This window comes from Echinops telfairi, unplaced genomic scaffold, assembly GCF_000313985.2.
Source record: "Echinops telfairi isolate 266 unplaced genomic scaffold, ASM31398v2 ScPeMD7_7475;HRSCAF=8513, whole genome shotgun sequence".
In the NCBI taxonomy this organism is placed as follows: Eukaryota; Metazoa; Chordata; class Mammalia; order Afrosoricida; family Tenrecidae; genus Echinops; species Echinops telfairi.
Window position 1 is genome coordinate 4,021,996 of NW_022111379.1, and position 14,288 is coordinate 4,036,283.

A 14,288-nucleotide genomic window follows, 5' to 3' on the forward strand; every position below is an offset into this window, starting at 1 on the left:
GCTGGGGCTTCTGAGGCCACAGCCCAAGTCCTAGCCTGTGGGCTGCAGCCACCAAGGGGTGCCACACCACTCCAGGCCACCCCCCATTTCCTTCCTGAGGCCACAGATGGGAACAGAGGGCCCTGAGGCCGTACCCCACTTCCCTCTATCCCTCTTTGAAAGGCTGCCTGAGCCCAGGGCTGCACTGCCAAGGCAGCACGGCAGCGCCTTCCCTGGGCCGCTTTGGAAAGGGCAACAACGGCCCCAGCCCCAGGAGAGCCACCGGGAGCCCCACAGACAGCCCGCTCCCGGCCACATCATGGGCCCCCGGCACGCACCATCCTCGTCCTCGTCCTCGTCGTCGTCGTCATCCAGGCCCTCCACGTAGCCCTCGGCGTCCGAGTCGGAGGCCTCCTTGTCGTCGCGGTCGTAGCCGTCCAGGTACGTGAGCTGCGGGAGCAGCTGGAACACGTTTTCTCGGTAGTCGTTCAGGTTGGTGACCTCGCAGTTGAAAAGGTCTAAGCTCTTCAGGCTTTCTAACTTCTTCTGCACGAGGGAGACAGAGGGCAGCCGTCAGTGGGGGGAGACGGGGGACATACAACCCCAAGGACCAGGTGACGAGGGGCCGAGCACAGACCTGGAGCCGGGCACAAGGAAGCCCTAAGGCGGCTCCTCGCGGCCTGTTTGCCCAGGCACAGCACACCGGTTCGTCGGCCCCAGTCTCTTCATCTGCACAAAGGATCTTGTACAGAACTGGAGGACCCAAGGCTAACACTTTATCCTGCCTGACTGGGGACGGGCTAGATACGAATGTGGGGATCCCAGGAAACAAATTTTGCCTCATGCCTGTCCGTCCTTCCCCCTGCAGGCAAGGGGCCAAAGGGAAATGCAAAGAGGGCATGGGCAAACCCATCGATAACCACTAGTAATAACAGCTACCCACTTGTTACGTCATGATGTGGAAATCATTGCCAGCCCATTTTACAGATGAGGAAATCAATGGAGGGCACAGAGGAAAGCTGCCAAGGACACAGAGTTGAGATTTAATCGGGACGTTCAAGTTCAAACTATAGGCCAACCATGGGATAAAAGGAAAAAAAAGACAAAAACAAAGGCACTCAGGCTGGAGAAGGAGGCCCTGGTCTCGGCGTCAATTCTGGGAGGCAGGAGCTCGGAACAGGCTCAAGAAGGGGCCATGGGCAACAGTCGCCGAAGAGGGTTCCCACCCCAGGAGGTGAATATTAACAAACTGATAGCCCAGGAACAGGAAGTGACCACAACATGCCTATGGCTAGGCTGCGGGGGTGGGGGTGGGGGGTTGGGGGGTGAGGTGTGGGTGGGGGTGTGTCTCCAAGCTTTCAATCTTGTCCAAATCACAGCATTTTACAAGGCTTTGATATAGTGTCCCCCACCCCACCCCCAAACATACATATAAAGAATTTTTCCTACCACTACCAACTGCTCTGAAAAGGATCACGTTTGTGGGAGAAAAATGCGGAGCAAACAAAATCATAAAAGAGACCAGCCAGAGATTGCTGGAACCCCGCCCCCCGCCTGTCAAGACTCTGGCTTGGCGTCACCCTTCAGGGAGGGAGTGGAGCTCATCCCTTGTCAGAAAACTCAACCACTGAAGAGCCAAGGGGCAGCTTTGCCCAGGTACGGAGGGTTGGGAGGAGGAAGGTGGGAACAGGAAACATGGGAGGAGGTGGCATGGACAAGCCCAATCGGAATGTGCACGGACTTGAGTAATGTACAACTATGGCTCCAAGCATGTTCACCTAATTCACAACAAGTTTAGAAAGAAAGAAATAGGAAGCAATGTAATTAAAATACCAAAAAGAAAAACAAAACAAAAAACACCCCCAAACCGCCCTTTCTTAATGACATTATGAACTCAAGACTTCCAGGAGGCTCCAAGGAGTTCTGTTTCCTCACGTAGCTCAGGGGAGCCCGAGTCGCTCCGCGGGAAGCACACATGAGGCGCTGACCTCGGCCACAGATGGAGACCCCTCGTTTGAGCTTGGCAAAGAAATGGCAGCTTCTTGCTCTGCCAGAGCCGTGAGTGTCCACGGAGAGCCAGGAGCGTCTGGGGGACAATCACCCTGGGAGGTCAGACAGAGCTCACGGCGTGTCGTGCTCTCCCCAGGTGACTGCAGGAGGCGATGCTCACGTGTGCATTTACCACAGAGCAGGGGTTCTCAACCGTCCTCCCGCCACGCTGTGGTGACCCCCAGCCAGAACATTATTGTAGTATATGTGCTGCCCAAGCAAACACCATAAAATCATTTTCGTTGCTACTTCATCACTGTCATTTTGCTACTGTTATGAATTGGTGACCCCTATGAAAGGGTCATTCGACCCCCAAAGGGGTGGCAACCAACAGGTTGAGAACCGCTGCAACAAACGTAAATGCCCCCAAACAACAACCCCCAAAGCCCTGCTGCCATGGACAGAGGGGACTGCTCATAGGGTTTCTGAGATGTCAATCTTCATGGGCGTAGATGGTTTCATCTTTCTGATCAGGCCTGAAGCCCAACCCTGTGACTGGCAGCCGGTGCGTAACCCAGTGCTGCAGTGCTAGGACTCCTCACATGGACAACAGTGTGGTTCAACTGAGTGCGAGCACTGAAGACAGACAGGGCCGGGGCGGGGCAGGGAGCTGTACGTCAATCAAGGAAGCACACTCATTCAGCTCTTGGTCACCCAGACCGGAGCTCGCCCCTTCCCTCTTTCTGGCTGAGGCGTAGGGTGTGCCCAGGAGTCAGAAACATGGCCCGGCTAGCTCTCTGCTGTTCTGGACAAGTGCCATCCGAGCCCAGTGCCCAGGGGCGTAATTCTTCATGCCACGTGGAGGGAGAGCAGGGAGACCTGCCGGAGTCTCTTGCAGCACGAAGGTGACCCCCACTCCAGGCTCCTGTCCTCCAGAAGTTGTGTCTGGATGGACCTGCTCCCGGCATTCAGAGCCACCAGCCGCTCAGGACAGAGACCAAGGCAAAGTGGTGCCCACTAAGATTTGGAGTCAGTTTAATCCTCAGACGGACTTCTTTCTCACACACACCCCACCCCCCATGGGGGGACACAAGCTTACTCTAAAGAACGCCAAACTCACTGCCATCCAGGTGATGTCGCCTGGCGACCCTACAGGGCGTGGGAGAACTGCCCGTGTGGAGACTGTAACCTTACAGGAGCAGAAAGCCTCATGTCAGCCAACGACACTGCAGCTCAGGTCCCCAAGGCCAAGCAGAAACCATGAAGGGAAGGGGGAAGCACCAGACCCGAAGTTGAAACCAGGGTCCTCAGCCCAGCCTCCTACTGCCGGCCCAATTGGTCAGGCCACCCCACGCGTAGGGGCCTTGGTCTCCCTGTGAAAGCAGGAAGAGTAGCTCCCAAGCCCCTCACACAGGACAAGGAGAACAGCACCAAGGAAGAGAAGCAGTATTCCTGAGAGCAACCCTCTCGGCCTCCCAGCCCCAGGCTGGGGAAGGAGGGTCTAAAGGACTTACCAGTGGCTCTATTGTGCTGAGGTCTTTAATTTTGTTGCCGCTTAAATTTAGATGCGTGAGATTCGGACACTTTTCTGCCAATACTTCCAAGCCCCCTGAGATTCTGTTATCACTTAGTTCGAGCTAAACAACAAGGCAGGGAGAGAAGAAGCAAAAACAGCTCTTACAATGAAGACTGCCTCGGCCCAGGGATGCCCCGCTCTCCCCAGACAGAGTTCTCTGGCAGGCTGCTGCACGCACCTGGCCTGGCCTCCAATTCATTATGCTCCTCTTCAATACCAGGTAATAATCTCTTCCTCCTACCAACCCCTCCTCCCAACACACACACACACACACACACACACATTCTCTCGCTCTCTCAACTCGGACTGACCTTCTTAAGTTTGTTTAGCTTTGGTAAGTTTGCGACTGAGATGAGGCCTACGTTGATTGTACTTAAGAACTCCAGTTCTTCAAATTCATCTGTGAGGCCTTCGATTTTGCCTTCGATCGACCGACAGTTGTCCAGGACAAGCTCTTTCACCTGGAAAAGGAAGGAAGCATGACAAGGTGTTATGCACTGGGGCCAGAGTCAGGCCAGAAGCATTTAGAGGGCTTTCTCAGGGGATGAGAGATGAGCCAGGAAGTCGTGCAAATAACACTGGACTGAAGCGCATCGTTTCCTCCAGCTCTTCCGGTCCTCTGAACTTCCAGGCATCCCAAGAAGGACCCTGGCCTGCCTGCTTTTAGCAATGCAGAGGGGAGGGCAGGCGATCCTCGGGGTCCTGGGTCCTGGGCCAATGACTCATCACATCAGCAGAACTTCCCAAGAAGGAGCCCTCTGTTGCCACCCAGCCTGCTTGCATACCTCACCCCCTGCCTTTCCATTATGACTGACTGATGGTTCCCACCCATATGCAGCTACACTTGCCCTCACTGGCTCCTGCCGTCAGGGCCGGCCTCAAGGCCAGGGATCCCTCCAGTTCTCCATTCTCTACACCAGGGCTGCCCAACAGAGCAGCCACGGGGCTAGAGAGCCCTTGAAGTGTGGTGAGTAGCACGGAGGAAGTGAATTGTAAACATGATTCAACTGTACTGAAGCACAAAGAGCCAATGCAGCTACCATACCGGACGGTGGGCCTAGGTCTATACGTGGGAGGGAGGTGGGGCACAGACATTCAGAGGCAGGACTGGCCCATAATGCAAAGCTAAGGTGGGCACAATCCGAAAGTCTGCCAGGAGGCAACTCTCTGTGCCCCCACCCCGCCCCAACTCCCTGGAGGCAGGTGTGCCCTTTGTCTGCCTCTCTTCTTCTCTTACCCCACACTGGATCATACATCCTGTACTTTTTTTTAATAAAGACCTCGAGAAAGCCACACTGCCATCCGTTGTTAAAGGAGAGAGACTCATCTCAGCCAGGAGCAGTGCTGGAGCAGGAGTTCCAGGCTCCAGGAGACAGAAGATAAACTGAGGACGAGTCATAAAGGTTCAGGCAGCAAGTGACCTGGTGCCACCGGCAAGGGAGAAGAAGAGTCCTCCCAGTGGGTGGCCGGTCACCCTCTCCCAGCTGTTCTCAAAGCCTGATCTGAAGGTGCCCAAAATAAGCTACCCCTGTGCACCCACCAGGAAACACTTTCTGAAGCCAACTAGATGTGCTGCCTCCTGGGACTTCCACTCCGTGGCTCTGGCTTCTCACCAGTGAGAGAAGATGGGAATAGGATCTGATCCATCACCCCCGCCAGGATGTCTGCCAGTGCCCCCAGACCCTGCTGGCCCTTTGTCCACCCTTCCTAGTGCAGGAGATGAAACAGCAGCTGTAAGGAGCCATCAGGGTCCACCTTGCCGCTGGCTCTGGGATGGAAGAAGTCAAGTCTCTTCCCATGCCCACCACCCACAACCTCCCGGGGAAGCCAGGTGCCAGGTCAAGCTACCCACTCAAGGCCACTGGCAAGAGTGCCGGGAGATAAATGCCACAGGTCTCTGCCCCTGAGGTCAGAAACCGTGTACAGCCAGGGGTCCTCAGTAAAGGGGGAGCTTAACTGAAGTGGGGAGGGGCACATGGCCTTCATCTGCAGTAGTAAACACCAGCTCACACAGTCCGCCATCTTTAGCGACTGGTTTCCTTGAAAGGCCCTGGGAATTGCTTAAGCGCCACGAGAGAAACGACATATGGTGTATGAAGGGATTCCAGGCCGCCCTCAACGATTTCAGACACATGGTTTTCCCAGGCGAACCAAGGGCTTCTCCTCTGAAGACCCTAGCCAAGAAGCGAGGGGAGGGCCTTGGTGAGGGGGGGGGGGGCTGAGCACATGCTGGGGGCAGGCTGCTTAGGATGCTACAGACATGTCAGGTTGCGAAGAGCTCACCAGGCTAGATCCCAGTCCCACATCTGAAGCTGGAGCTTGTTTTTCTCACAGACCTTAAGCAAGCCACTGCTAATATTTATCTTCTGAAGTCCATGTCACACTCCAGGGACATCCATAAGTCCTTTTCAGAAATTATCACATTGGATCCTGACAACCACCTCAAGGGGGAACTTACGTCTCTGGTGTCCAGGGGTTATGCATCGGTACGCTAACCACAAGGTTAGCAGATCAAAACCACCAGCCGCTCCACAAGAGAAAGGTGGAAGATGAGGCTTTCTACCCACATAAAGAGTTGACAGCCTCGGAAACCCACAGGGCGGTTCGAAGGGAGGTTCTGCCCTGCCCTATAGAGTCGCTATGAGTCCGCATCAAACTGGATGTCAGGGAGGTTTTGTTTTGCTCCACGTCACTGCTCCCCTTCAGCCCTTCTATTCCAATGGTCCCACCAGCCAGTTCGGGACCCCTTCCTCCAAAGCCCAAGCACAGAACACGAGCTGGCTGCGGCTGGGTGGAGCACACTGGGACCTGCCTTCTCTGGGAACCTCCGGGGTTTCTGACCCACCCACGGTGGGGTGGCAGTTAATGGTCTGGGCTGCCAGGGCTGGGTCCCCAGGTCTTTGGAAAACCCAGGGTTTCGGCATTTCCTTCCTTCTGGGCTGCTTGAGGTGAGATCAAAAGCAGCGGAGGGAGGGGCGGGGCCTAGAGCTGGAAGTTGCTGACGTCACCAGAAAGCCCGCACCTTGGAGGGGGGAGTGGAGGGGAGGGGAGCAAGCCTGCTGCTCTGGGGCCTGCGTGCGAGTCGGACACACGCCATAACCAGACAGAACAAACACACCAGAGCCACGGTAGGCCTGTGGAGTCATTGGGTCCAGCCTCCTGCCCCCGCCCAGACCTCAAAACCCCACTGCCATTCCAGCCCCTTCCTCTCTCTCACCCCACACTTGGGGGCCCACTGCTCTTAAAGAACCCCTATTCATCCAGAACGTGGTGTGCTTAACAGAACTGAAAAATAAGCAAACCATGAACAGTGCTCAAAAGACAGAAGAAAACAAAGAAACAAGCCACTGAGACCAGTTCCTGGGTGTGGGCGAAGTGCAGCAGAGTTCAAGTACATGGAAAACGTGTACTTTGGGTTAGAAGCTCTCAAAACTCCACTGGCCATTTAAAAATACCCCACTGTGGTTACTTTCTCTGGTCTGACAACTGGGATTACTCAACATGTATACGAGGAGCTTGTCACCTTGCTCCCCAACAGTATAAATTTCCCTCCCCACTGTCAAATTCAGCCCCAAGAGATCTAGTAGACGGAGGTGGGGTGGGTGGGGAGTCAGATTGTAGATGGGGAAGGGCATTTCCTCAGAAACTCATCTCCAGAGCAAGCCCCGCCCATCACAAACGTGCGTGCTGGATAACGCCGCCTTTGCCGCCAGTACCCAACGGGCCATCCTGCTCACTCGTGACCTTCCCTCTCCGCTCCCAACACTGCAGCTCTGGGTCACTGCCACGTCAAGGGACTTCAGACCTGCCTTTGCCTCCAAACGGGCCTCTCGGACCTCGACAACGTTGGGGAGGTTGCTTGGACCACAGGACTCAGACATGGACTTGGGAACCCTTGGATCTGACTGGTTGAATTCCCCCTCAGCTCCTTCCCCAGGGGTCTCAAGTGTCTGCCTTGGCAGCAGAGGAGTAAAGAGGCTCTGTTTAACCTTTAAGGGCAAACTCCAGCCTAGAAAACATTCCTGGGCTCTCCTGGCCTAAGGGGAGGTTCCCAAGCATGACTGCAGAGGCCCTCCACTCCGCAAGTAGAGCTCAAGCCCCCGCCCCGGAAGGCAGGAGGGTCTTCTCGTACAGTTCTCTCTGGGCATCCAGGCCACCAAGGGCAGCCGTGGCACGAATCCCATAATTGAGCATTAAGCATCCGATCCTCCTAGAGGTCAGGGCTTGTCCTCTGTAATCAGCCTGGCAAGCAGCCGGACACTGGAGCCACTGCTTCACAAACGCCCTACCCACTGTGCCAGGCCTACCACCCCAAACCCAAACCCAACTCACCGCTGCCAGGCAATCCCGACTCATAGAAACCCGACATGGCAGGGCAGCACTGCCCCTGTGGGTTTCTGTGGCTGTAACTCTTTACACGAGTAGGAAGTCTCATCCTTTCCTCCCGTGGAGAGGCTGATTTTTGAACTGCTGATCTTGCAGTTAGCAGCCCAAGGTGTATCTGAGGGCCCACCACTAGAACCCAGGAATGCGGAGGTGAATTACAGCATCAAAAAATGTACTTTTAACTAAGAGAGTTATGTGTTACATGAACTCGACTGTTCATGATCAACAACTTTTCTAAACAGGTTTTATTTTGTGGCAATTCAAGCATAGCTCGTGAGGGGTCCAGATCAATCGTGCACCCCACCCCACCCCACCCCAGCCATGACCCAGTGTTCTCCAGCCCCCACACATATACACAGGACACAACTGACCGAAAGCCCAGCAAGGTGGGCTGGAAGGCTCTGGAAGGCTGGAAAGGCAGGAGTGGCCGATGAAGAATGACAGGCCAGTGTGGCAGGTAGCAGGACTGAGGCCTGCCCCACCAAGTGCATTCTTCAAATGCCTCCACCGCAGATAAGACAGGCCTGCGCAAAGAAGCTGAAGAAAGGCCCAGAAAGACCAAGAAACTTACATCCACACTCTACAGCAGGGGCTTCAAAAGTTAATGGAAAAACTCCATGATCTCTTCATTTCATTTTTCCCCCCACCAACTTTTTGACACCCCCTCATATTTGAAACCAACTTTGGCTACATGATCCACTGGGCCAATGCACAATAGAAATGTGGGAGGGGTAACTGGTTCCAAAATGAAGAATTCCATGATAACGGTAGAGCATTATCACCAAGGGTTCATGAGGGAGGGAGGGAGGGAAGGAGGGAGGGAGGCTGGGGGAGGGAAGGGGAAAAACTGAGGAGCTGATGCCAAGGGCTCAAGTAGAAAGAAAGTATTTTGCACATGGTGGCAACATTATGTACAAATGTGCTGGATACAATGGATGTATGTATGGATGGTGATAAGAGCTGTAAGAGCCCCCAATAAAATGATTAAAAAAAATTTTTTTAAGCCCAAGTGCAGCCCCTGACCATAGCAGGGGTGGGTTAGGGAGTCTGAAGAAAGGGAACTGGGAGGGGAGCTCAAAGTGAGATCGGTTTGTGTTTTCCCGGCATTTCCTGAGGGCAACAGGGCTGCTAACTGGAGTAAGACAGATCTGGTTCGAAGCTAAGTCCTCTAGTTCCTAGCTGTGCGTCCTTAGGCAAGGCATCCTACCTCTCTGAGCTCCAGTTGTCTCCTAGGAATGAATTAAATGAAGCAATTGACTTAGAGCGCCACCAACTTGGAAGAAGCCACTTTCTCTCCCCCCAACCCTTCATTCGCACTGTTACTGAGTAGGAATGACAGGTCAGTAGGTTAGAGTCACGCCTTCTAGTATAGTGGGTTAGGCACTGGTGGCCAACCCCAAGGCCAGTGGTTCAAGTCTACCAGCCACCTGGGAGAAAGATGAGGCTGCGAGGCAGCCTGCTCTCACAAAGGTTTAGTCCTGAAACCCTAAGGAGCAGTTCTGCCCTGTCCTCAACAATCATGAGTCAGAATCCATTCGTTGGGGGTGGGGTTTGCTTGGGATGTGGGCTGTTGCTTTAAGCAAGGTTTCCTATGAAAATACAAAAGCCCCTTGGCCTAGTGGAGAGGCAAGATGATGTGCCCATAGCAACCCCCACCCAGCACCAAGGGCTGTGGCGTGGCGCACTGCTGGCTTGGCTTCGCGTTTCCCTGCTAACCAAGGACCTTGGTTTTCTTTTCCTTCACTGAGCAAGGGTTCAATACGTATTTGGAGCTTCGGTTTCAACCTGGTCAGTCCCTGACCAATTTCACTTTCACGTTCCAGTCTTTGCACAGACGAGAAGACTGAAATCAAACTGACCCCGTGTTTGCTCAGTGCTCGCGGTTTTAAATAGGCCAGCTCTTAAATGGGCCATCCCCTGCTGCAGATCCATTTCTAGCTGGAGGGCCAAGCGGCTTGCACCGTCCGAGGCACAGGGGCCTCGGCTTCCCAAAGGTGTTACCTGCAGGAGTGAAGGATGCTCGGGACTTTGTCAGTGTAGCCACGAAACCTATAGACAGGTTTTGCTCAACTGACAAGTGAGGCAAAACCTGTAAAAATCAGTCGGGTTGAGTGCGTGTAGGTGTTTGTGTATGGGGGACGGGGTAGTCAAAGCTCTGGGAGAAGAGTTGGTTGAGAGGGCCTTGAGACCACAGTCACAGCAGGAAGCCCGCTTTATCCCTTAGCTCAGCATACGTGTACAGGTGCAGGTTCATGGATTCGTGTCCAGACTATTGCAATAAATGGAACATCTCACAATAAAGCTAGTCCCACTAGCTGTTTGGTGCCTGAATGCATACAAAAGTCACATTTACACCCCATTAGCTCTGAGTGGAGCATTATGAAGATCTATACAGTGAGAAGTACCCAAATGCGACAGAGGGCCAGATTCCAGACCCCTGCAGCGCGTTCCCTTTTTCTGGTCACCTTGAACACGACCTGTATGTAGTTCCCAAGGTCTGCTGGTGGTGCGAATGGTTTGCACACTACTACCAAGTCACACGCTGACGTTGGCAGTTCAAATCCACCGAAGTGCTGTAGTAGGCCGGCCTGGAGGTTCACCTCCGTGCCCATCACTGCCAAGGAAAACAGCCGATGAGGCCAGTCTGTTCCGCAGCATGGGAGTGGGACTGCCACGAGTTAGAACCGACTTGAGGCCAATGGGTTCACTGTTTTTCACCGTTAGCAAGCATTGATCTAGGTGAGCCCTCTTTTCCTGCTGAGAAGTCAGGTCCAGCGTTGGGCCTCAGAGCCCAGGGAATCCTATGCTGAACCGTTCTTCTCCACCCCACCCCACCCACCTGGGTGAGAAAAGCCCATGTCCAACAGATGACCATGCTTAAGGAGGCTTTCAAGTGTCTGCTTCCACGCCTCACTCCAGGATCTCTTTTCTACAGTAACGGTCTGAGGGCCCAGCAGGGGGCACGTGGCCTAGGTGACGCCATCCCTTATTATTTTAGGGAGCCAAGGAAGGCCCCACTCTGAGTAAGCTGTCTGCCAGGGCTGGGTGATTGGGCTGGGGGTGGGTGGGGGGTGGGGCAGCAGGGCCACATAAACCCTGTGATTGCTCTCCAGCCACCTGGAACTGGCTCCCTCCCTCCTCCTGCAGGTGTGGAAAGGCCTGGGTGCCTGTGTGGGCCCAACTGGGGCGGAGGAGCTGGTTTCATGGCACAGGCTTCTCCTGCCAAATCTGATAGCAGGGTGGGGGTTGGGTCTTGTCACTGGGCCAGTTCAGATGATAAACACTGGGTCCCTCTCTCAGGCTGTGCCTCTCACCTGGATTCGGCTCCTACTTCAAGGGCCCATCAGGCCCACCCACCAGCTGCAAGAAGCCTTCCCTGAATGCCCCAGCCCTGTACCCAAGGGTTTTCTGAGCACCAGGAAATGGGCCCCGGGTGTTAGGTGACTTTGCCTTGGAGACGGCCTGGGACGGAGTGCAGTGGGGAGAGGGAGAGATGGGGGCTTGGGAAATGGCTGGCAGGCTCCACCTCACCTCCTAACTGGCTGCTCCCATTTGCCATCAGTGTGTGTTGGGAGGCCTGGGGAAACAGGAATTGGAAGCAGAGTGCAATGGCGGCACCGGTCTGAGCAGGCAGTGTTTGGATGACCACCAGGAGGAGAAAGAGAGAGATGGGAAGCATGGAGAAGCTGTGCCAAAGATGCTGGCCGGGTGGTCAGAAGCTTGCTGCGCACAAAGGTGGACTCCCCTCCACCAGCTGCCGTATTCCATGCGCTGGAAAAGTGAACCGGCGTGGAGCCTGGGAGCAGGAGAGCCTTACTAGCTCAGGGTTCTACAGGCCACGCTCAGCCTGTTCCCCCCGGAGGCAGGGGCTGCATGTGCCAAAGGAGCCTTGGACTCACTGCGGGAAGCCGGAAAGGAAACGGGACGCTGGGCACCTGTCCCAGGTAATCACTGAAATGTGACCATCAGTCATCCAGGATCACAAAAACATTTCCCAGTGGTCCAGGGCAATGGGTTCCAAGTGTGGGCACCTGGCACTGTCTCCTCTTGGCTGCACCTACTCACCCATTCAGCACTGCCTGGAGACCGCAGGGTCCTTAACACCATACCACGACAGAGCCACAGCACTGCCCTCACGCCACGGAGGCATCTTGTGGAAAGATTCCTCTGGTTTAAAAGCCTAATGCCCACAGGGATCAAGGGCAAATCCCAAGTAGGATTTCCAGTGCCCATATCCCTGCCTCATTCCTCTGCCAAGCCCACACTCCTGGCCTTTATTCAGCAAGGTTCCATTTGCAAAGCTGTCTGAGGGCACTTGGCATTCCTGTTCTGTCCTTCCCAGGGACCTGCCCCTATAGAACTCTTTGGGAACAATGGGGTCCTCTGCAGGGGCAATCCCACCATCGCTGTCTCCTGGGCGTCAGGTCATTCTGGGTTGAACTCTTGCTGAGAATCTCCCTTTCAGCCGGAATGGTGCCCTACTGTTGAAGCAGAGTCACAAGTGATTCTTACTTATATATGCATAAGCAACCTCACTGCCACCGAAAAAAGCATAGTGGTCGTGACTGCAAGATCAGCAGTTTGAAACCAGCAGCCACTTCGAGGCAGAAAGACGGGGCAGTTCTAATCTGTCCTATAGGGTCACTGGCAGTGATTTGGCTTTTGGTTTGGGCTATGCAATCAAATGTGACTCAAAATGAGTACGTGGGGCAGAGTACCTACAGCCCCCATAGGTTAACCAGACTGAAGCTCTTGGCGGGAGTAGTAAGCCTCACTCTTCTCCCTGTGTGCACAAGCCCAGAAAAAAGATGGCCCAGCCCAGGGGCTCTGCACGGGGCCAGGTGGAATCTGGACTCCCTGTGGACCCCAGAGGGAGAGCTGTTTGTGGTACAAACTAGTTCCCGGTCCCACTAATCAGAGACAGGAGTGAGCAAATCAAGGTTTCTGCCCAGCCCACCTGAATAACTCCTTCCAAGAGAACATCAAGCCATTCAGACTCAGAGGGGCACATTGCGCTGCAGCCTTAAGTGGCCCAAGGTCGCACCATTAGCCCCTGAATTTCTGTGGGCTTTCCTCAAGAGCCTACACCCCAAAGCCATATCTTCTCCAGGGTAAACTCCCAGAAGCAAGAGGGCACTTGGGCACTGATGATAAAATATAAGCACTCGCTGCCATCGAAGTCAACGCTCACTCAGCAACCCCGACTTTCCCAGGCTGTAACCATTTCCGGCAGCGGCAAAGCCCAGTCTTTCTCCCAGCTGCTGCTGGTTTTGAACTCGCAACCGGCAGGGATTTCAGCCCAACTCATAGTCACTACACTACCAGAAACCCTATCATAAATGGCCCTCAGGAAAAGAGCCCCACCATGCCCCCCATCCCTAACTCTCCTACCTCCCTGCCCCACTCCCTGCCTCTGGCCAATACACCCACCCACAGCAGAGCTGGAAGCACACAAGAAGCAGAGAAGGGCTAAATGGGCTGAGAGAAAAAAGCCCTCGACCTTGGCCTCCTTCCCTACCACCTCTATCCAAAAATGACAGCAGCACTGGCACGGGCAGAAGCAGGGCAAATGCTGTGGCACCATTGGAAACCACTGATTTGGACAGAGATGGGGAACCAATCCTACAGTAGTTTAACCTAAGGCTGGGCTGAAAAGCTGCTTCTTCCCACGACCACAAAACAAATGAGACAAGAGTCACATAAAGGTAGCAGTTTCCGCTCAGCTCTTTTTCCCTCTGAGAAATGTAAAACTGTGGGACTCGCCTAAAAGTTGGATCAAGGTTTTGGTGATTGAAGCCCACCCACCTCCCCCTTAAGCTAAGAAACCAAGGCTTCCACTATTCCTAGTTAACTGGAAGGACATCTCACTGGGGAGAAATGGAATGAGAGGGCAAAGGACTGAGGCAGCGGGAAGGAACAGGAGGTGGGGCAGAGAAGGGGGAGGAGAAAGTGCGAGGCTTTGTAGGTGTTTGCTTAACTTCCTGAGTCCCACCCTCCTCTTCCTCACTTGGGAGGTGGAACTAGAACTTTACCCCTATTTACTGGTCTGGGAATTGGCTTACAGATTAAGAGTTCATTGTTCACAGGGGTTTTAATCTGGAAGTGCTAAACACAAACAACTCCCCACCTCAATCGTTCCTTCAGAGTCAGGGGGGGTCAGATGGCTAGGGACAATAAGAAAGAGGAGGGGGCAGTGGTTTCAGTGAAGGGAGTCAGTCCCTGGCTGTGGGGATATCAGAGTCCTACAGCACGGTTTCCGGATGGGACCGTAACATTCCACTCCATGAGTTCAGAAACTGAGGAAGAGCACTGGGGGAGAGGTGGGCTGGGGAGACGGGTGTGGGAAGAACGATGGGGG

General features: G+C 54.3%; 1 protein-coding gene across 4 annotated transcripts in view; it reads right to left on the bottom strand.

Moving 5' to 3' along the window:
• ANP32A (acidic nuclear phosphoprotein 32 family member A) overlaps positions 1-14,288 on the bottom strand; it is a 47,190-nt gene that overhangs the window by 3,998 nt on the left and 28,904 nt on the right. For 2 of the 4 annotated variants that reach the window (XM_045285700.1, XM_045285699.1), the window contains exons 1-4: positions 8,302-8,436; positions 3,856-4,005; positions 3,483-3,605; positions 318-525 (exon numbers count right to left, since the gene is read on the bottom strand). In XM_045285700.1, coding sequence (XP_045141635.1) covers positions 318-525; positions 3,483-3,605; positions 3,856-4,005; positions 8,302-8,421 — 601 coding nt within the window. In that variant the 5' untranslated portion in view covers positions 8,422-8,436. Of the gene's footprint in view, positions 1-317; positions 526-3,482; positions 3,606-3,855; positions 4,006-8,301; positions 8,437-14,288 lie in introns of those variants that run through there. The other 2 variants (XM_045285701.1, XM_004711945.4) reach the window with 1 other exon arrangement.